Here is a 22,302-nt window from a genome sequence, read left to right on the forward strand (position 1 = left end):
CTCTTCCCAAATATGTCTAGGTTTGGGTCAAATTGACAAGAACTGACCAGCACAATTGTTATTCATATACAACATACTGAATGCTTAGTGATAGACCCTTGAGGTGGGATGCACCCTCACTTTGGATCTTATGGTGCTATAGCCTCCCAAATGAGGAAGAATTAGTCCAGTATGAGAAGACTTGACTAATACACTCTGCATCGGGACTTGGACATCCCCCCTCCCAACCCCACTGCCATCTTGAGAAGTGTAACACATCACAGAAATACTTTGGAAGCAGAAATACTATGAATGGTACACAGTAGATGCTTGTTGATTGTTCAGGATGATGATGATGATGGTGATGATGATGATGCAGATGGTGCAGATGATGCAGATGATGCAGATGATGCAGATGATGCAATTGAACTCCTTGATCAGGTAGTTGTCTTCCCAGGTTAGAGCCTAGGGTATAGTCAACTGAATAAATGTGTGCTGGGTTTTGAGATGGGTGCTTGTAAGGGAACCAGACTCCTTGGAGCAGGTGATGAATATTAGAGATGCTGAGGGGTTTGGCTTCCATTCTGTAGGCAGCTGGGGAGTCATTGAAGTTTGGCTAAGCACCTAATACTTGAGAATAACTGAGCTGGAATTCGGAAGCTGTCTTGTTGCTATAGAGTGCAATGGAGAGTTTTAATAACTGCAGTAAAATCTGCTGTGGCCTTGATTCTGTGTTCCTTTATGGGGACAAAAAAGACAACAGGTTGGTACCACTGTGATGAGCTGAACATTCACCAGGTGTCAGGCACTTGAAGCCTCAAAGCCATTCCATGAAGGGAGGGATTCTTATCACTGCCCCCATACTGCCCTATTTACTGAGTGAAAAATCTGAGGTTCTTAGATAGCAAGGTGAGTTATTCTGGATAATGTGGCTAGCAAGCAGTCAACTCAAGCAGGCAGACTCACCCTAGTAAAGACTGTACTTTAGCACCCTGATACTTGCCTGTCCTACCTCGCTGGAGCACGTGTGTGTGTGTGTGTGTGTGTGTGTGTGTGTGTGTGTGTGTGTGTGCATGTGCGCGCATGCGCTCATGCACATACTCATTCTCTCAACAAATGCTCTTCTAAAATCATCCTCTCAACATAGATATGGATGATATCCACAGGAAACCTAAGAATATATCTTGGCTCTCTCAGCTGAAGACACAGCCTCATGTATTCATCTCTATGCCTTTTACAGCTCAGCCTAGGAGAGGACCTGAGATGTGTGGTGAAGAGGGAGGAAGACTACTTTCCGTACTCTCGCACTTCCAGGGCCCCCAGTTTTTCTTTCTCTCCTCTTCTGCTCCCAATACAGTAGCTTCTCTGTCCTAACCTCCATTACACAAGCACATGTGCATATATACATACACACATACTGTCCATGTGACTAATCGCTTGAACAAGTATGTGCGCCTGGACAACACACACCCCTCTCAGGGAGGAGGAGTGAGAGAGGAGGCGAGGGGGCCTAGTTTTGCTCATTTCCTGGCTTTCCTCAGAGCTAGTCCTCACTCCATTTTCTTTCACCCTTCTTTTGCATCTGGGGCCATGCATAATGAAGAAGACGGTCAGTACAGTAGAAAGGATCCTAGCAGCTGACTCATTTACCCTCTCAGCTTGAGTCTGTTCATCTGGAAAATAAGCAGGTCGGACTAGGCAGTTGGCAAAGCCTCTTCAATCTTGTTAATTATGTCTGGCATTTGTCTGCTTGGTTCCAAAGAGCTTAATCATCCCAACAGCTCCGTGAGGCTCAACCTTGTATTACAAATGGGGAAACTGAGGCTCAGACTCAGAGAAATGAAGTAGCTTGCCTAAGTCACAGGGATGGTAAGTAGTAGAGGCAATATCTAAACCTGGATGTCTCTGACTGCTTCTCAAGCCACACTCCAAGGAAAACCACACTCATTATGATCCCAGCTAGTTCTGACTCCATGCACCTTCAATGGCCCTTCGCTTGCTTACCTAGCCAACCAGTCCTTCTCCCTGTTGCTCAAACTGACTAAGCACTCACCATCATGGTCTTTGCACTTGCTGTTCTCCATGCATGAATGAAACACGTGTGTGTTTTTATAACATACATTGGACCTCAACATGGGGCAAGGGGAAAGAGTGGTGAACTTATATTGACTGTTGGTTTTTTTCCCCCTGTTTTTCTTTCAGATCTGATGGTGAGAATTCCAGAACAGTCAGGTCAGTACCTCGTTTCTTTAGTAGTACTTGGGGGATGGGCCTGGGGAGGAGGTGTTTTCTGGTTATTACTTTGGGATCCATGGGTAGAGGTCAATGGCAGGGTTCATTCCCCCCTTGGTATTAGAAGTGGGTGTGGAATGGAAGGGAGGACAGGGAGAATGTGGCAGGCTTAGAGATGATGGTGTTAAAGACTGTCATTCAGTCCTTGCAGTCCTAGGGGACTTGCGAAGTTTGCTGCACACCTCAGGGGCTCATAAGACATCAGCTCCAGACCCAAGAATTTTTCTATTTTCTTCTTTCTGGAGGGAAGGGAACAATGGACACTAGGCTTGCCCAGTCTTATTTTCCCTTTGTCTCAAGTAATGGGACTTACATTGACTTTAGATGTGATACATTCTAGATATTAGAAACATATGTGGTATGCTGGGTGGTGGTGGCGCATGCCTTTAGTCCCAGCACTTGGGATGCAGAGGCAGTTGGATCTGTGAGTTCGAGGCCAGCCAGAGCTACACAGAGAGACCTTGTCTCAAAAACCCTGGAAGGAAGAAAGGAAGGAAGACAATGGTGACAAGGAAGCAGTTTTGCATGCTTGGTTAAAAGTTTCTAAGCTTTGTTAAGGTTTAAAGGTGATATGTTGGTACTTGAGGAAGCAGAACTAAAGCTAAAGTAAGACCAGGGCTCTTTGTGCATGCCTCTGGACCTCATCTGTCAGATGCCTCAGGAGGGCAGAAGTGTCAGAAATAGGAATAATGTAAGGATGGTGAGGTGGTTTGGGGTGTGGTCTAGCCTTAGCATCTGGATTGGGAACTATGGCTTTTAAGATAGGATGGGCCCAGGCAGTAGAGATATACATTAGGAACAGTCTGTACTCTCTAGGCTTGCACTAGTAAATATGATATCTTTGTGATGGGTAGAAAACAGCTCACTTAAGAAACTATTCTTCTTTCCAAATGGATCAATTGGAAAGTGTTCTCTTTCTTGTGAGCCTTGCTCACCAGACTCTCCAGATTGGTGAACAAAGCACAAATGGGATGTTAGCCCCTATTCACTACCTCTCAGCTGTAAACCCTTGGATGGGGCACAGCTTGCTCCACTATATGTAACAGTGCAGTTCCTATCGTGCTATGCACATTACTGGACATGGACCGGGGTCAGAAGTTGTCTGTGTACAGACAGAATTTGTTCTAGTATCCCCCTTGCAGGAGGTCTGTGGTGAGCAGATTGGTACCCAGGTCCAACAGGGAGGGTGGACACATGCTGAGGCCAGCATTAAATCAGTGAGAATGTGGTGGATATAGTGAGCCCTGATGTCTGGGCAAGAGGTCTGTGATGGCACATAATTAATCCTTGCGCGCAGCCAAGGAGCATGGCCAGGCACAGCTTGTTCTAGCACTTACGATGGCACTTGTCTAAGAAAGGACACAGATCTCAATGTCCTTACTGCAGGTTTGGAGGAAGGCAGCCTGGGATGACCTCAAGCCCAGGCCTCCCAAAAGCATCTCTGTTAATGTACCTGCTAACTTGTTGAGGAACCAACTGAACTCATCCCTAGTTGTCAGCTCCTCCCAGCTGGGGAGCTCCTGGAACTTTTTAGTTCATGCTACTTAAAAATGACCATAATCATGAGTCATGTGATGACATATGCTGAGCCTTTATAACTTAACAGAACTTGTTGAGGATTTGCTTTATTTGATCCACCCAGTGACACTGTGGATGGAACCTGCGCTGGCCTTATCATCTATGTTTTACAGTTGAGGAAACAAGCCAGGATTCAAACTCCAGTCAGCCTGGCACCAAGCCCAGATTCCCGCCTTTACTGTCACTGTAGGACTTCTTAATAGCTTCACAGATGATGATCATCCTCACCATCATCCAAATATTAGTAATCATAATAATTATCATTGATTCTTCAAATACTAAGAACTGTAAATATGGTCTTATTTAATGCTCACAGCAGCTGCATTAGGCATGGATTATGATGTCTGATCTGCAATTAAAGAAAAGGAGCATGGTGTGGAGGCAAATTCCTTTAATCCCAGCACTTGGGAGGCAGAGGCAGGTAGATCTCTGTGAGTTTGAGGCTGGTCTGGTCTACAGAGCAAGTTCCAGGATGGCCGGGGCTACATAGTGAAACTCTTGTCTCAAAAAAACAAAACAAGAGCAAATGAGGAAAAGGAGATCCCAAGAAGGTCAGTCCCTTACCCAGGGAAAGATCAGTGGGGTGGGGCATCATCTGATGAATACCCTGAACTCTCTGGTTCTGAAGCTAGGGTTGATTTTACTCAGATTTGCTTCCTGGTGTGAATACTAGGCTCATATTCAAGGATTGCTCTAACTGCTCTGAGAACTCAGCAGGCAGACCAAACTCTGGCCATGGGAAGGGCCTAGAGCAGTAGGATGGACATATAAAGCAAGGGCTTGCAAAATAGTGGGCAGACCCTTTAATTTGGAACCACAGTTGGATGGGACTCTCTGAGGATACTTTCAGGCCCCATGCATACATGCTCAGGTTCACTACAGTTAGGGAGTGCTTCTTGGGGTAGATGGTATCTAAGCAGGCAGGGGTACACAGGACTGACTTTACGTAAGTAGAGTCCATGGATGTAGAATCAGAATGACTAGAAAAGCAAGGGATCTGTTTAAAGCTGGGACTAAAACAGACATGAGCAGGAAAGCACTTCTAAAGGTAAGGACCATGATTGGATCAAGGATGTGTCACAGATCTCTTCAGGCATGTCCAGCCTTTTGACTTTATGACATGATGTCATCTACAAACTTCACACAGGGGAACCATGTAAACTGATGTTTACAAAACAATGAAAAAATAGCTGGGGAGAAGGCTCATTTGGTAAAGTGCATGCTATGTAAGCTTGAGAACCTCTGGTTGATGCCCAGAAGCCATATAAAAAGCTAAGGATGATGGCATGATCTGGTGATCACAGTGCTAAGGAGACAGATTCCTGGAGCTCACTGGCCAGCCATCCTGACAAATCAGTGAGAGGCCACGTCTTAAAACAGAAAAGAAAAATTGAAGAAGACACCTATTTTCAGGCTCTGGCCTTCACACACACACACACACACACACACACACGCACACACACACACACACATTCTCTCTCTCTCTCTCTCTCTCTCTCTCTCTCTCTCTCTCTCTCTCTCGTGTGTGCACACACACATGCATACATACACATGCACACACACATATACATGTCCTTCTTTACCCACATGCACACATACCATCTACCCACACATACACATGCATGCATATACACGCACACACCTGCACATGTTCATGCATGCATGCACACACACACACACACACATTCTCTCTCTCTCTCTCTCTCTCTCTCTCTCTCTCTCTCTCGTGTGTGCACACACACATGCATACATACACATGCACACACGCATATACATGTCCTTCTTTACCCACATGCACACATACCATCTACCCACACATACACATGCACGCATATACACGCACACACCTGCACATGTTCATGCATGCACGCACACACACACACACACACACACACACAAAACCAGTCTCATAATGTTTTAAATAAGTTCATGATTTTGTGGTGGCATCACTTATAGCTATTTTGAGGTGTGGGCGGCCCTATGAGTTGCAGGTTGTATACACCTGAGTGCTGAGAAGCTAAGGAAAGTAGGCTTTGTGGCACAGAAAACAGGGAGAAACTTTGGATCCAGAGTAAGGGCTCCATTTGGGGCTAGGTTGCTTTCTAGTTATTTGACTGGGCAAATTGATTTGTCTCTTGTAAACCCCAAGTTTCTTCATCCAGTAAGCAACTGCATTCATGAGTGTGCACATACAAGGGCACATGTATGACTGGAGAAGAATTGGGTGGTGGGGGAAAATGCAGGAAGAAGACAAATAGGCCTCAGCTAGTGTAAAAACTGAATAGCAAGGAGTGAACATGGCAGGTAGACTGCAAACTACCCATGTTGGGGCCCAGGCTTTAGGAATTCAGTACAAGAGTATAATTAAAACTGAACAACTGACAGTGGGGCAGGGGGCCGAGATGGAAGTGGGGCCTGGGTTTCCTGTATATCCCACAGAATTTGTCAGACCTAAAGGCACCTTAAGCCAAAGTCCAGATTACGACTGACCATACCTAAAGATCACAAAGCTATCAGCATGGCCTGCTTCCTAGCTATCTGACTTGTGCCATCACTTAAATACTCTGTTCCTTTGTTTCTCTTTTATAAAATGGTTCTGATTTCACTGAATTGAGGGAAGTTGAAGTAACCCTATGCTCAACATCAAATATCAGCGCAACCAACTGTGCTACAGCCTCCCTTAGACTTACTCGTAGCTGCATGATAAAAAGTCATGCTGCAAAATGTGGACAAGTGTAGAACTTAAAAGCAAACAAACAGGAGGGGCTAGACTGATCCCATCAGCAGAAGGTAAGGGAGTTCCAGATGTCCCAGAGGCAATCATGGTTGTAATAGGTCAGGCTGGAACTCCATGGCCCTGGGGACCAGGCTGAGGTTGCTAGGCATGCAACGATAAGAGCAAGAGGAGGTGGCCTGTTGCTAGGGAAGGAGGGAGGGGGTAGGGGAGCCACTGACACCCTCTGAGCCAGGGACATCCCCATGGCAACAGAAGCCACTGGTGTCTGGAGAAGTGGGAGGAGGAGCAATGGCTGGCTTTGTTCCCAGAGGAGGCCTCCCACTCTGGGCCTCAGTGTCCCTATCTGTCCCACTGAAAATTTGGTTTAGGTATTTTGAAGATTCTTCCTTTTTTTTGACCTCCTAGGATGACTAAGACCTTACAATCCTTCTTTGGCTCCCCCATTCACATATCTGAGATACTGTAACCAATCCCCAGAGCCGCCCCAGCTATGTCCAGGCCTTCCCTCCCATATGCTTCCTGTTCAGCTCTACCTGTCTACCCACCCTGCCCAACTCTCTGTTCCTACTGCTTCCTGTGCCTCCAGCCCTTTTCACTTACTGCCTGTAACATGCTCTCTGTCTGGGAGGGGGAAGCAATTCCCATCCTGTACAGTGTGGGAAGCCTGGCCCTCATCCACCCAGACTGTTTCCTCCATCCTAGGCTTCCGGGATGTCAAAGGTCTGACCCTTCCCCCTCCCGCCCCCATTTGTGATCACTGTTGCAATTTATTGAGCTATTTCTAAGAGCTGGGCTCTCCACATGATATTTGGCAGGTACATTTATGGTGACATATTGTGAGTCCCCACTTTACATAAGACTGTTGGGTAAGCTCCTGGGATTTGTCTGAGGTCTTTCTGATGCCCTGTGGTGGTCCAGGTTTAGAACTTGTCTCTGTATCATTCCTTCTACCCTAGCCTGGGGTGCAGGTGCCATTTTTTCCTCTTGAGCAGCAGCAGCCCTACTAAACGATGGCTGGGTACTTTATACGTAGTCTCTAGTTTGTCTTCACTATATTCTTAAAGCCTATATATATGTGTTATTTTACAAACCAAGATTCTAAGGCTAAGTTAATTTGCCCTGCCGTAAAAATTAAGGTGGGAATCTAGATCATCAGATTGGTAATTACCACAGCATTGTGAATTTAGCCTGATTACTTTCCTGAAGCATGAAAAACATTCACTTCCTAAGTAGCAGACCTGGGTTGGACAATCTGTTTTTGATGAGGGGTGACAAAGAAAGAGGTAATTGGGGGGCCCCTGCCTACAGGGAGCACTAAGTCTAGGGTTGCTACGGACAAAGATGAGTTAGTTTTAGAATGTGACAAGGTAGATGGTCAGTGTGTAAGAACAAGAGTCTGGAGGGATTGATCTAGCTTCTGATAACAAGACAGAAGGAAGGACTGAGGGGAGCTGGGTAATTTTCCCAAAGGTGGAACTTTTTCTGGAAACTCCAGAGAGATGAGTTAGGGCAGATGGTTCCTCTTCTCCCCTCCCTCTCTGGGTTCTCCTGCTTCTGCTTGACCCAGCCCCCGGAAGTGGGTGACCCCTAAGCTGGCTGAGTGCCTGGTTGGCACCAAAATAAACTTGCCTTCCCTCTCTTTCCCTCCCCTTGCCTCTGTCCCCTCTGTCCTGGCTTTAATTAGCAGCCCTAGGTATGAGTCATTTGGCAGCTGGGGAGGGAGGCTATGCAGAGCCCAGTTAAGCTTCGACTCTTGCCCTGAGCCTTACAGGCAGCACCACAGTGTTCATATGTGTGGGTGTGTATTACTGCATGTCAGGGAGGCTCTGCGTCATTGCTGCTGAGAAAAGTGCAGGGGCAACTTTGCATGCTGCCTCAAGGCCTTGCATGTCACAGTGTCTGCACATAAGCAAATCTGGTGGTTGCTCCATTTGTCTGTGTGTCACTGAGTGTCTCTCTGTGTGAACGTCTGGCTGTAATGTGTGGCTGTGATAGCAAGTGTCAGGAAATGAGGGAGGGAGCATTTGGGCTAACAAAGACAAATGCCATAATAATTGCAGTCACTTCTCCTGATGTTTTCCCTTATACCAGCCCTGCGCTTGCATTCCCAAATTTCACTTGTCATAGTTTGGGTACATCTTGTTGCGAGGAACAGAAGTTTAGCCAAGCCAGCTCAAGAATAGAGAGGGGAGAGCTAGACTGAGGCTACACCTCACAAAATTAAGAACAATAAATTAATGATAGCCATGCATTTTCACCACCAAAATCAAGACCCGAAGTCAAGGAACAAGATTGCTCTTTGACTCTGTGGATCTCTTGGGCCTATGTCTTGGTTTTATCCCTCATAGCTTGCACGACCCCTCCCCCCTCTGCAAATTCTTCTCTGTGGCTTTTTATGCTGCTGTGGCACAACCTTGGTCACAACCTAGAAGGTCCCTGTCATTTAACTGCAGAGCTCCTGTCCAGTCTCTGGTAATACAAGACAGCAAGGTGGATTTCTGTTCTCTTGAAAATGGATGAGGGTAGAGAGATAAAATACTTAGAACCTGGTATTTCTTTTGCACTCAGCAGGGTTTTTACATGCACAAAAGTGAGCTTAGGGGTTGGGTGTCATGGCACATGCCTTTAATCCCAGCACTTGGGTAGCATATGTAGGAGTTTGAGGCCAGCCTGGTCCTTAGGGTGAGGTCCATGACAGCCAGGGCTACACAAAGAAACTCTGTCTCAGAAAACAAATGAACAAAAATTTGAGGTCAGATATTAAGATTGCCCATCCACTGAGATTTTGGTCTCTACTTAATTCCAGGTACCTTTCTTCTCTGTTTTCAAGTTCCATGTTCATATATCAAAACACTATTATATGTAAAACTAATTCTTCACTTTTTCTTATAATATTTGTATTGAACCCAGGACCTCATGCATGCTAGACATATGCTCTATTCCTAAGGTACTCTGCTTATTTATTTTAAGTCAAAATGCCTTTTAAACTTTTGGGGAGTTGGGGGCATGGGGGGATGGAGTCCCACTATATATCCCCGGCTAACCTGGAACTCTCTATGTAGACATAGCTGGCCTTGAACTCCCATTGAGAACATTTCTGAGTGCTGGAACTAAGGGGATGTGCCACCATGCCCAGTCCAAAAATACCTTTCAAGTGCATAGTACAAATGACCATTGATTGCTACCAGTTTGTGGCAGTTTTCATAGCCTCAGAACAATTGGCATAATGGTCCTGATGGTGTAGCTGCTACCAAATTCATGGTCACTTTAGAGATTTTTCTGTTTTGTTAGTTCAGTGACTACATTTATAGTTATTTGTAGTATATAATTACAGACACACATTATCAATATTAGCAGCATGACGCTTGAGCTTACTTCTCCTTTAATACAAACCCTGCAGTTTCTACATTAATTACAGAGGAAATTAATGACCCCTTAGACAAGTTTTCACCTATTAGTAAAGAGTTAGGAGCCAGCTGTGCCAGTAATGACTGGTCTCCAGATGTGAGGGCAGTGCCCATAGCTCTGAACTTGACCCTGACCTAGCATCCTCTAGCTGAAACTAGAGTCTTCTTAACACCTCATCTGCGGCCTTCTGGTTCTGGTCCGGCCAGAGATGCTGATATTATTTTTAATAAATATAACCACTGTAGTATTACTGTTAAGTCTAAGTGACAGAGATTATCCCAGGCTCGGGCAGAGTCTCTTTTCTTTTCTCCTCTTCTTACTTCGTTTTTATTGTTCCAAATATTAATTATTGCTTTTGGTTCTGAAAATATCTATTGTCTCTAGCTGCATATGTAGCAGAAGATGGCCTAATCGGCCATCATTGGGAAGAGAGGCCCCTTGGTCTTGTAAACTTTATATGACCCAGCACAGGGGAAGGCCAGGGCCAAGTAGTGGGAGTGGGTGGGTAGGGGAGCAGGGGTGGGGGGGTATAGGGAACTTTCAGGATAGCATTTGAAATGTAAATAAAGAAAATAATAAATAAATAAATAATAAATAAATAAAAGAAAATATCTATTGAATTTTAGGTAGTGTTAGAGACTACTTGACACACATTATCTTTAGTCTTCATGACTATTCTGCCAAGTAGAGGTGATTTAAGGGTGGGGAAACATATCTAGAGGAAGTGAAGTGACTCGCCAATTCATGCATTTTGTCCTTCATTCAAGGATGATTTATTGAGTAGCTACCAATACCAGTTGATTCAATGTGACAAATAAGATGGTGCACAGTAAAGTGATGGACCCTGCACTGGACTCCACTGTCTGGTTAGGAAACAGAAAATGATCCACAATTATAAGAATGCCTAACTCAGTCTTAGTGTCAGGGACGATTCCTAAGCTGATGGTCCACACTGAGACTTGGAGGACGAGTAGAAGAGATCTAAGGGAGGATGACGTGGTGTGAGATGAAATGGACAGTATTATATGCTGGAAGTGTGGGAGGCATGGTTGGCACCAGGATTTGTGAGGAACTAAAGCTTCTTCTGCAGTGGGAGTGGATTAAGAGAAAGAATCTGGAAATTAGAAGAGTGTGCTTTAGGAGGCTGGAACTGGGACCCTTGTCAGTTGTACCCACTGCTAGGGAGCTACAAGGCACAGCAGAGATGTTCCCATGCTTCCTGGGCTTCTGGAAATGTGTACTGGGCCAGGCCACCTCCTGGGTGGGTCTGTTTGTTAGCCTCACTGTATTATAATGGCTTCAGTGCCCTCTAGTGTCCATTGGCCTATCTTGCAGCTGTGCTGTGTATATCGTCTCCCACAAACATACATAACCAGCTGGGCCTGGGCTAGGTGCTGGCGACATTGAGAGCAGTGAGACACCTGTTCCTACAGATTTCCAAATTAAGTAGATGAAACTGTGAACAGTGTTGAGAGAAGGTGGCTGAGAGACGAGCAGGGTGGAAGGGGACTAGGGAGGTCATCCACCCTGCCTAAGTGGGATCAGGGCAGGTTTCCAGAAGACACAGCTTCTAGCTGACTTTTGAAGACTATTCAGGTGGGGAGGTGGCTCTGGGAGCCCAGGGGGAGAGCACACGTTAAGATGAGGCATGGACCAGCTGAGTATGCCTGGGAATTAGAAGTAATTCTGTCTGGGTGAGGTGCAGGTTGTGTGTGTTGCTGAGGGAATGTGATACATTTCTGTAACCATAATACTGATAAGATGCAGGCAGAAGGAGCCCAAGTGTAAGGCCAGCCTGGACTCCGAGGCAAAGCCCTATCTCAAAAAAAAAATGGAGGGAGACCAAGATTAGCTGAAGGTGGAAGATGGGAGCTAGGTCACCTAAAGATCTATGATACCTACTAATAGCTTATTTACTGGGTATTTAAAGCATGGAATCTAATTGAAAGCTTCTTTACCCTTTGGAATCACACATCCATCTAGGTATCTGATGGAATCTAGAAAATATATTTCTCTGAGAATACTTTCCATACAACTCCAGGGGCTTTACAGGTATTCCCTTCCATGCCTAGCAATGAACCATAGTTTTCCAAACTAACCCTAGTATAAGTAAGGAAAGCCTATCATGGCCTCCAAGGATTTGCAGTATTGAACCCCTCCTGCACCTTCAGCCTCATGTGTGTCTCTGCAATTTTACCTCAGCCACATTGGCCTCTTTGAAATTCCTGGAAACAGCAGCTCAGGTCTTTTCTTCTGTATAGAATTCTTTCTCCTTCCTGTCTCCATGTGAATGTAATGTCTGTCTCTGCTCAGACATAAGCTTCCTGAAGACAGGACATTACCTACCTTTAGAAGCCAGCACGGTGCCTAGTCCACAGTATCTGCCAGATGAAGGACTCACTAGTACCCTGTGGCTGGATAAAGCTCCTCACTCTGAATTCATTCAGCTCCTTGTGAGTCATTATATAAGTTTATGTAACATGCTTAGATATGCCTGAATCACACAAAGGCAGTTCCTTAACAGGTATTTTCCTAGAATTCTTCCCCATCCCTGAAGCAAATGGGCTTCTCAAAAGTACCCCCTCTATCCACTGGGAGAAGGGTCAGACACTGTTTCTCAAGCGATACTCTTCCATTATCATGGGCATACTTGAGCCTATGGAACCTTGACAAGAAACTATGAGGTAAGCCAGGTGTGGTGGGACATGCCTATAATTCTAGCACTCAACAAGCTGAAGCAGAAGGATTGCTGTGAGTCTGATGTCAGTCTGGGTTACATAACAAGTAGCAGGACAGCCCAAGGCTATGTAGCAAGAACCTCCCCCCCCCATCTCAAAAAATGACAAATGAAAAAACAGCGCTGTGGGGTAACAGAGGATGGTGGGATGGCACATACCTGAGAGACTGAAGCAGAATTATGAATTTGAGGCAAGCCTGGCTACAGAGCAAGATTCTTTCAAACAAACCCAAACCAACCTCTGGAGTAGGGGATTGTCAATGATCTTTAGGTAACCAAACTGAGTCTCAGGAGGAGAAACCCAGACGAATGATTACATTGAACCTACTAGGCTCCACAGTGAGAAGGTTTTGAACTCCTCAGAGAGTAAAGGAGACTTGCTCAACGTTGTATATCAGCAGCCTTACAGTCAGGCATACGAGTTCTGTCCTCAACCACTGCCAGGCTAAGAGGGAGGTCTGGGCCAGAGGTGACACAGCTGCAGGAGCTGGGAGAGTTGAGATTGAGGTTACAGAGCATGGTAGGTAATCTGCAATCTCAGGACTTGAGAGGCTGGAACAGGAGATTTATGAATCTCAGGCAAGCCTGGGCTACAGAGCATGACTCTTTCCAAACAAACCCATCTGAACCTCTGGAGTAGGGGATTGTCACTTCTCTTCTATAGGTAACCAAACTGAGTGATCTATAGAATAGAGATGGCAGAGGTCCCATAGATACCAGACCTATAGTGGTTTGGAGGGCCTCTCTCTTCCTAGCTGCCTTGGCTTTCTTCAGATGAGCCAGTTGTCCTGGTAGGGAGACAGGAAGGCTGGCCTGTGGCCTGTCATCTCCTATTTCTTCTGGATCACTGACCACCCTGGCCCTTCCCAGGAGCCTTCTGCTCAGAACAGCCAGAAGCCTGGGCTCTGGGTCCATGAAAGACTGGAATGCTCAGAGCTGGACCGGTGCTCCTTTTTTTTTTTTTTTTTTAAAGTTTTTTCGAGACAGGGTTTCTCTGTGTAGCCCTGGCTGTCCTGGAACTCACTCTGTAGACCAGGCTGGCCTCGAACTCAGAAATCCGCCTGCCTCTGCCTCCCGAGTGCTGGGATTAAAGACGTGCACCACCATGCCCGGCTCCGGTGCTCCTTTTTTAAAGGAATGTTCCCGTCCTTCAGACCCTCAAAATTCTGTTTTCTCTGATGCTACCCATATAGACAGTAGAGATTGCCATGTGGGTAGACGGTGCTGTGATGTATCAACATTGCTGATATTTTTGCTTCTGTCCAGGCTTTGATTGTTGCACCTGTAGAATCAGGATGGACAGTCTTCCTGGATGAACAACCTCTTGATTGTAAATGGCGTGTGCTTTTCAGTTGTTTTGTTTTTGCCAGTGTAGAAAACAACAGAGAAGCGAATGAGAGCTTATTATGGTCATAAAGAATAGTGTTTCTGGCCACGCCCTCATATCAGAAACTGATTTGGATTTTACTTGATGTGGACTATATTCTAGGAGAGTCTATATGTGTCTGTAAATGTCCTGAAATGAAGATGCTTGTAAAAAGCTTCTGCTAAAAGATTTCTGTATGTACAAAATAGTAATAAGGCTGAGGGTGCAGATTACAGATTTTGGAATAGCCAAATTAAGGCCCAATCTTGGGGTTCTGCCACTACTACTACTAAGCTTTTGCATCTCAATTGTCTATAGAGGATATTCAAATAGGCCCTGTTACACAAACTTTTCAGGATGAGACAAGTTGTTTGTGGAAATTGCAGGAGAGATGCACATGGTGGGGGGACAGCCCCAGGTTTGGCTGTGAGGAATAAGAGAGCTCACTAAACTGCTTCCTCTTGTTAGGAATTCCCAGCCCTTGGAGAGCAAGGAAGGAGCAAAGTTTCCAATTGCATCCTGGCCTGTGGCCCAGCTGGCCTGGCCCCTCCTCCTTGGCTCCTCCTTCTAGGGAAGGGCTGAAAAAGAAGGGGTGGGAGTAGTGACCGGGTAGCATTGGCAGGGGTTAGGGAGGGGGACTGCCCCTGGGACAGGTCCAGACTCATGGAACTCCCCTGGAGGAGCAGCAGGTAGGAACCTGGGCCACTTAGCTGGATCCCCTTCTTCCTGCTCAGACCTAGACTCACTGCCCGGGCTGCTGATTCAGCTGCCTTCTAGCTTCCTGGTTTCTGGCTCCTTTTCTGTACTCTTAAAGGCCTTTGGTTTAGGAGAGGGAGCTGACTTGAGTGGGTGAATTACTGGGCATCTGAAAACCAGCTTCATAAGGACCCAGGAGCCCAAAGCAGCGTGGTCCGTGGCCTGTGAGAGGTGACCTTTGTGACTGCCCTGGCGTTATCCTAGCACACGGGCAGCCTGCATGCTCCAGCCACGGACGTTCTGATGCCAGCATTCCAGCAGCCTGAGGGTGCCTGAGGCTCAGATGCAGTGAAACATTGAATCAGGGATCAGGAGTGACTGGCACATAGAAGGTACTTGAGAAACAGCCACTCTGATGACAAGAGCTATTTGGAGTTTCAGATATGAATTCTCGTGTTCAAAGTTTCTCTGTTAAAAAAAAAAAAAATGGGTATCTTCTGACTTGTAATGCATTAGAGAGTGGGCAGCTGGCCTGAATACAGCCCCATTTCTGACTTTTGCTTGGACTCTTGAATGACTAATACTGACCATCTACCTTTAGGGGCTTATGGAGACAGGGGCTGTCTGACCTGGAGGTTCCACTTTCAGCTCGTCCTGGCTGTGGCCACCTGCATTGGACAGGGCAGGGAGAAGGCCTTTAGCCCCCCTATTTACTGTCCCTCCTCTTCCCTCTTTCCATTTTCTGGACTTTAATCACATCAAGCAGGTGCCAGAGGGGCCTTTAGACTGTGCACTAGGGGTGGGGGTGGGGTGTACCAGAGGGGTGGAGTGTGGGCCCAGCCTTGGGATGTGTGGGGGATAGTAAAAGCCTTGGAACCACCCTGTCCTCTATCTTGCCTGCCCTTCCACCTCTAGCTCTGAGTCCTATCCTGTCACCAAGACCACTGAGATCCTGTCAGTCTTCTCTGCCCTCAGTCCCCTCTGCTCTGATAGTCTCCGGCTCTCCCTGTCTTCTCTCTGTGTCTTTTGTCTGGCCCTTTCTCTGTCTCCCTCTTCCTCTTTCTCCTTTTCTGTCTCTTTCGGTTTCTCTCTGTCTTTTCCTCTGCTACTTCAGTGCCCCACCCCACCCTAACCTGCCCCAGGCCCCTCTTCCCTCCTCCCCTACTTTCATATGAGAGGTTTTCTCTAAGGGGAACCCTTGCATCCACCCACACATCTTTTTCCTTCTCTTTCATACCTCTTCTGCTTCCTTCCTACCTTCCCCTGTGGTGTCTGGTGTGAGGAGGGCTCCTTTTTCCCTTCCCTGCTGTGGTGTCCCAGCGTCTCTCAGTGACCCAGGTCCCCATGGAGTCACCTGGAACACAGGAGGCCCAAGCCTGGCTCTTGTCTCTACTGCCCCCTGTTGTCATTGTGTTCTGTTTGTGGTTGAGTGCTGTCCTCTCTTTCTTGACTTTGTGGTTTTTTTCTTTTTCCTTCCTTCCTTCCCTTTCTCCTTCCCTCTCTTCTTCCCTCCTTTCCTTCCCCTTCCTCCTCTCTCCTACCATGCCTCCTTCACTCCTTTTCTCCTTCCCTTCCTTTCCTCTTCTCCCTCCTCCCTTCCTCCCTCTACTCTTCCCTCTTACCTTCCTTTCCTGTCTTCCCTTCTCCCATCATATCTTCCTTCCTTTCCTTCTTCCCATCCCTCCTCCCTTTCCTCTCCTCTTCCTCTCCTGTGAGTTTTCCCTTTCCCCACCCCCCACCCACTCTTACCCCCCTTGTCCCCATCACCCATCCTGCCTCTCCCCTCCTTCCCTGTCTCTTTCTCTGTCTCTTTTTCCCTGTCTCTTGCTGTCTCTCAGGTCCACAGCGTCTCATACTCTACACCAGTATTGCTGTCCTACTCAGGTCCTTGACTCCATGAAGCTTACCCCCTCAGGCAGGCTGGCAGAGAGCAGGTAAGAGCTAGACCTATCTTCCCCCAGTCCTTTCCCTCTTCCAAACCAATATGCACCATCATTGCCAGACACCCCCCAACCCCTGCCCTGTGTCCCCTAGTCCCCTGTGTGACTGTGGAGTGGTTTTTTGAATGTGTTTCTGCAGACTAAAGAGGACCTTTGGAATCTATTTGTATTTTATCCTTTTCTTTTTAAAGAAATCCATCCTAAGAGGCCTGCCTCCATAACTGGGAGTGGTTGGTTTTGGAATATGTGGCATCCGAAAGATGTTCTGAAGTATGAATAGGAGACTGCCATTTGGGTAGACTGGAAGGATTTTTAGGCAGAGAAAAGAATCTCCCTACATTATTTTCAAGTTAATCAGAAATCTTATTTTATATTTCTGATTAGAATTTAACAAGAGGAAGTTTTAACAGCGATATCAAAATAGGGAGATCCAGCAGTCTGGTGTCTTACACCTTGGTCCCAGTACTCAGGAGGCAGAGGCAGGCAGATCTCTGTGAGTTCAAAGCCAGTCTGGTCTGCATAGTGAGTTCAAGGCTAGCTGGGACTACACAATGAGATCCCACCTCAATAAATGATCAAAACAAAATATCTTGCATTTAAAAGGAAGTAAGAATGGATAGACTATTTAGAATAAATTAAATTATGAGACCATTACATTTCACAGCCCATGAGGTATTTCCATAGAGGCCTAGAAGAAAATCTGTAGTCTCCAGTACTTTATTTTGTGTGGTGCTGGGAATGGATCTTAGGGCCTCACAAGTGCTAAGCAAATGCTCTATAATAATACTATAATACTATAGTCCCAGCTGTTCTGGTGCTGTTATTAGGGAACAAGACAGGACTAGTTATTCCCCTTAAGAAGCTAGAAAAAGAACAACAAAAGGAAAACAAAATACACTAATTATTGTAGATGAAGCCAGAAATCCGTGAAGCAAAAAACAAAAATTTTGATCCTCTGACAGATCAAAAAAGCAAAAATTGTAAGTGAAATATGATTTTTTAAAAGAGGAATTACTATAGATTTTGAAGAGAATTTTTAAAAGTTATAAGAAATGCTGTGTGTGTGTGTGTGTATGTGTGTGTGTGTCTGTGTGTGTATTTATACCAAGAAACACAAAAATGCAATTTAATTGGGTGATTTTCTAAGAATACGTAAATTACTGCAATTACCTACAAAAGGACAAAAAAACTTGATTAGGATGGAAAAGTAAGGAATACATTGAAAAAAAAGGTCATCTTTTCTCTTGAGAAAAAATACCATGTCCAGTTGTTTTTCTGGAGGTCCTGAAAGTCCTAGCAATTCTTGCAAGGTTGGGTAATAGAAAAAGACAACCATCTTCCCATGCTGTAAGGCTAAGTAGGTAACTAGCTGTTCAGTGACATACCTACAGTCCCCGGGCCTTTTAAGAGGCTGAGACAAGAATTTAGGGTAGGTGTTTGAAGTCAGCCTGGAGAATGGAGAGAAACCCTTTCTCAAAAAAAAAAAAAAAAAAAAAAAAAAAAAAAAAAATAAAAAAAAAAAAAAAAAAAAAAAAAAAAAAACAAACAGAACAGAGCTGGAGATATAGTTAAATGGAAGAACACAAAGCTCTGGATTTTTAATACCCCTGCTCTCAAAAACAAAACAAAACACAACAAAAAATTATCAGTGAGGAACTAATTTGTTTGTTAGTCTGTTTGTTATCTATCAGAATTGGGAATTCAATGCAGGGATTTGTGCATGTTAAACTGAACTATGTCTGGGATTTCAGGCATGTGCTTCTGATATAACAAATATTTTAATAGAATATTAAATAGACTCCATTAGAATATTAAGAGTATATCTTTCTTGGCTTGGTGGCATAGGTTTGTAATTCCAGCACTTGGAATAGAAGGTAGAGGCTGGAAGATGAAGGACTCAAGGTCAGATTTGGCTACATAAGCAAGTTTGAACCAAATCTAGACTGCATCAGACAGACAGATGGAATATCTTAACAAATAAAGGCTCCCCAGAAGTGTAGGGATTGCCAACATTAAGAACCCTTGGGGCTAGAGAGATGAGCCAGTGCTTAAGAAGATTTGCTCTTCCAAAGGACCTGGATTAGATTCCCCATACCTACAAAGCAACTCACAAACTTCTATAACCCCACTTCCAGGGGATGCCCTCTGTAGGCACCAGGCATGCATTTGGTTCACAAACATACAGCAAGCAAAACACCCATATACATTAAAATAATAATTATAATGATAAATGTTAGGAACTCTGCTATTGTAATTTATTACAATGTTTTTCTCTTATAGGAAAGATCATTTTTATGAATGCTAGAAAATGTTCTGATACATTTACAATATATTCTCTTGCTACAATGGAATAACTCGTTACGTAGCAAAAGATAGCTAATACACTAAGCTAGGAATTAGTGAAATTTTCCTTAAATTTGTAAAGGTTTGTTTTTATCAGAAATCAGAACTCTTTTAGCTCCCACCTTTCTTAGTCTCCTCTCTAGCCCTCCTTCTCTCTCTCCCTTCCCCCCTCTCTCCACGTGGCCATGGCCGACCTCTTTTTCTACCTTCTCTCCTTCCCCCTGCCTTTCTTTTATTTATTTATTTATTTATTTATTTATTTATTTATTTATTTATTTATTTATTATATGTAAGTACACTGTAGCTGTCCTCAGACACTCCAGAAGAGGAGTCAGATCTCATTACGGATGGCTGTTAGCCACCATGTGGTTGCTGGGATTTGAGCTCAGGACCTTCGGAAGAGCAGTTGGTGCTCTTACCCACTGAGCCATCTCTCCAGCCCCCCCCCCCGCCTTTCTACAATAAAGCTCTAAAACCATAAAAAAAAGAAATCAGAGACAATCAAATGCAACAATGAAAATCACTTAATACATTTCCATTAAATTCAAGAACAAAGTAAGAATGATTGCTATCACTATTATTTAATATTTTTTTGAAATTGTAAACTGGGATTTTAAAAATAACTTATTGAATTTGTTACATGATGATTTTATACATGTATATATTTCATTACAATTATAAACAATGGTATCTAAAAAGAAATGAATAGTGTAAATATTAGAATGAATCATAATTAGCATTATCTGAAGATGACATGATTGTCTAATCAAAAAGAATAAAATGAAAGCTTCCTTCAATAACTAAGAAATTCTAGTGTGATAGGTTCATACAGGGCAAATATGTACCCAAAACATTAGCATCTCTGAATACCAGTAGCATCCAACTAAATGACAGAATAGAAAAAGATAATTTTGCAGGGCAGTGGTGGCTCACACCTTTAATCCCAGCAGATTCAGGCAGATCTCTGTGAGTTTGAGGCCACCTTGATCTACAGAGCTAGTTCCAGGACAATCAGGGCTGTTACACAGAGAAATCTTGTCTTGAAAAAAATTAAAAGAAAAAAATAAAAAGATGCTATTTACAGTAGTAGAAACAATTTACAAACTCCCTAAAAATTAATATGAAACAGGAAATATTTTTTGTAAAGGGCTGTAAATTTTTATTGAAGCCTTGACTACATCAGGATTATCTACTATTTGAGGATGAAAAGGTTTTCAATGTGATGAACAAGGATATTTTCCCCCAATTTGATCAAAATGTTCAATGCAATTGGCATGAAAATTTCAATGATATTTTCTATGGTATTGAGCAATTGCACTTTGAAGTTCCTTTTAAAAAGTATATAATTAAGACATTTTTGTAAAAGAGGAATAATGTAGTAGATTTATCCATTAGATGGACCCAAACCTTACTATAGAAGTGCACATTAATGGACTAGAAAGATGGCTCAACAGTTAAGGGCACTGTCTGCTCTCACAGAGGGCCTGGGTTCAATTCCCAGAACCCACATGGTAGCTCACAACCATCCATAACTCCAGTTCTAGGGGATCTGATAACCCTCCTCTGACCTCCACAGGCACAAGGCATACATGTGATGTGAAATACACATAAAATAACAAAATAAATACATCTAAAAATTAAGACTACAGTAATTACAAATATTGTATCCTCCCAGAAATAGAGGAATATATAAATGGAATGGAGTGGGAGTTTAGATGAAAACCCATATGTTGAAATGGGAAGTTCATATGTGATAGAGGATATTTCAGACCAGTGACACGTATGAAGACATGGTTGTAGAATTACAAGAAAGAAGTCTGGAATATTTTAATTATATTCAGATAGCTTTGCAATGTGAGGCTTTAAGACCCTAAGTAGTATGCATGCCTTTAATCCCAGCACTCAGGAGGCATAGGCAGATGGATATCTGTCAGTTCAAAGGCAGCCTAGTCTACAGAGTAAGTATGTAGGACAACCAAAGCTACATAGTGAGACTCTGTCTTGAAAAGACACCAGCACCAACAATGAAAATAAAACCTATTAGTCAAGCCAACTGTGATGGCACATGCCAGCATTCCCAGATACTCAGGAAGGTGAAGCAGAAGGATTTTGTGAGGTCAGGAGTTCAAGGCTAGCAGGGGCAACGTAGTGAGATCCCAGATCCCTTCTCAAAAACAAATCAAAACAACAAAAACCAAAATAGGAGCCATAAAATAGAGTGATATTTTTTTCTGCATTAACATGTAAAATTTCTTCTGTGTGGAGAAAGATAATGTATACAAGTTAAGACATAAATTAACAAGGCACTAGAAAGTATCTTTACTACATAGATATCAGGTAAAATGTTGCTATCTCTGTCTAAATCTATATAGTCTCCTGGAAGTCAGTAAGAAAAAGATACCCAACCCATTGAAAATGGAGAATTAGGTTGGGCATGGTAGCTTTCAACTGTAATCCTACCATTCAGGAAGCTGAGACAAAAGGAACTGTGTGTTCAAGACCAGCCTGTGCTAAACAGAGAGTTCCAGGACTGTCTGTACTATATATAGAGTGAGATCCTGTTTCAAATAAAGTAAAATAAAATGTTGAAATAACATGATTTGATGAGTCATCAATAAAATAGATAATTGCCTAGTAAGTATGTTAACCGTATCGCTGGTTAACAAACTGAGGTGAAACCATAACAAACTGTTTTTCGATATAAAAAAATTAAAAGATCAGAAGGATAGTGAAAAAACAGCCTCTTAGATACCTTGATTGGAGTACAAATTAATAAAGGTTTTTGTTTGTTTTATGGGGACACTTGTCAGTTTTCAGGAGAATTTCTCTTTTCCTTTCTGGATCTATGGGATAGTGTCTGGCTGTCAGCACCAGCTGGTCTGAAACTCTTGATTCTCCTGCTTCAGCCTCCTGAGTGATGACATCACAGGTTTGTCATAGTGGATATCATGAACATGGGAATCATGAATGTGCACATTCTTCCAAGCTGAAAACCATGCCTTGGAGCAAGATTGTTTCTGAAGATTTAGTGACAGAAAGCCTAGATAGCCAGACAGAAACCTTTCCTAAAATATCCAATTCAAATTTCAAACATGAGCTCTATTGTGAAACTACTTATTAAATACCCTTGTAGAATATCACCCCCTTTTAAAAAAACTATTACTTCTCTCTCTCTCTCTCTCTCTCTCTCTCTCTCTCTCTCTCTCTCTCTCTCTCTCTCTCTCTC

At 44.0% G+C, this 22,302-nt stretch overlaps 1 protein-coding gene across 3 annotated transcripts in view; it reads left to right on the forward strand.

Annotated features, from left to right (window-relative positions):
- Iqsec2 (IQ motif and Sec7 domain 2) overlaps positions 1 to 22,302 on the forward strand; it is an 82,216-nt gene that overhangs the window by 20,513 nt on the left and 39,401 nt on the right. For 2 of the 3 annotated variants that reach the window (XM_021187628.2, XM_029534103.1), the window contains exon 2: positions 2,182 to 2,211. In XM_021187628.2, the coding sequence (XP_021043287.1) occupies positions 2,182 to 2,211 (30 nt within the window). Of the gene's footprint in view, positions 1 to 2,181; positions 2,212 to 14,701; positions 14,787 to 16,631; positions 16,728 to 22,302 lie in introns of those variants that run through there. The other variant, XM_021187633.2, reaches the window with a different exon arrangement.

Source organism: Mus pahari, chromosome X (genome assembly GCF_900095145.1).
Source record: "Mus pahari chromosome X, PAHARI_EIJ_v1.1, whole genome shotgun sequence".
Taxonomy (NCBI): Eukaryota; Metazoa; Chordata; class Mammalia; order Rodentia; family Muridae; genus Mus; species Mus pahari.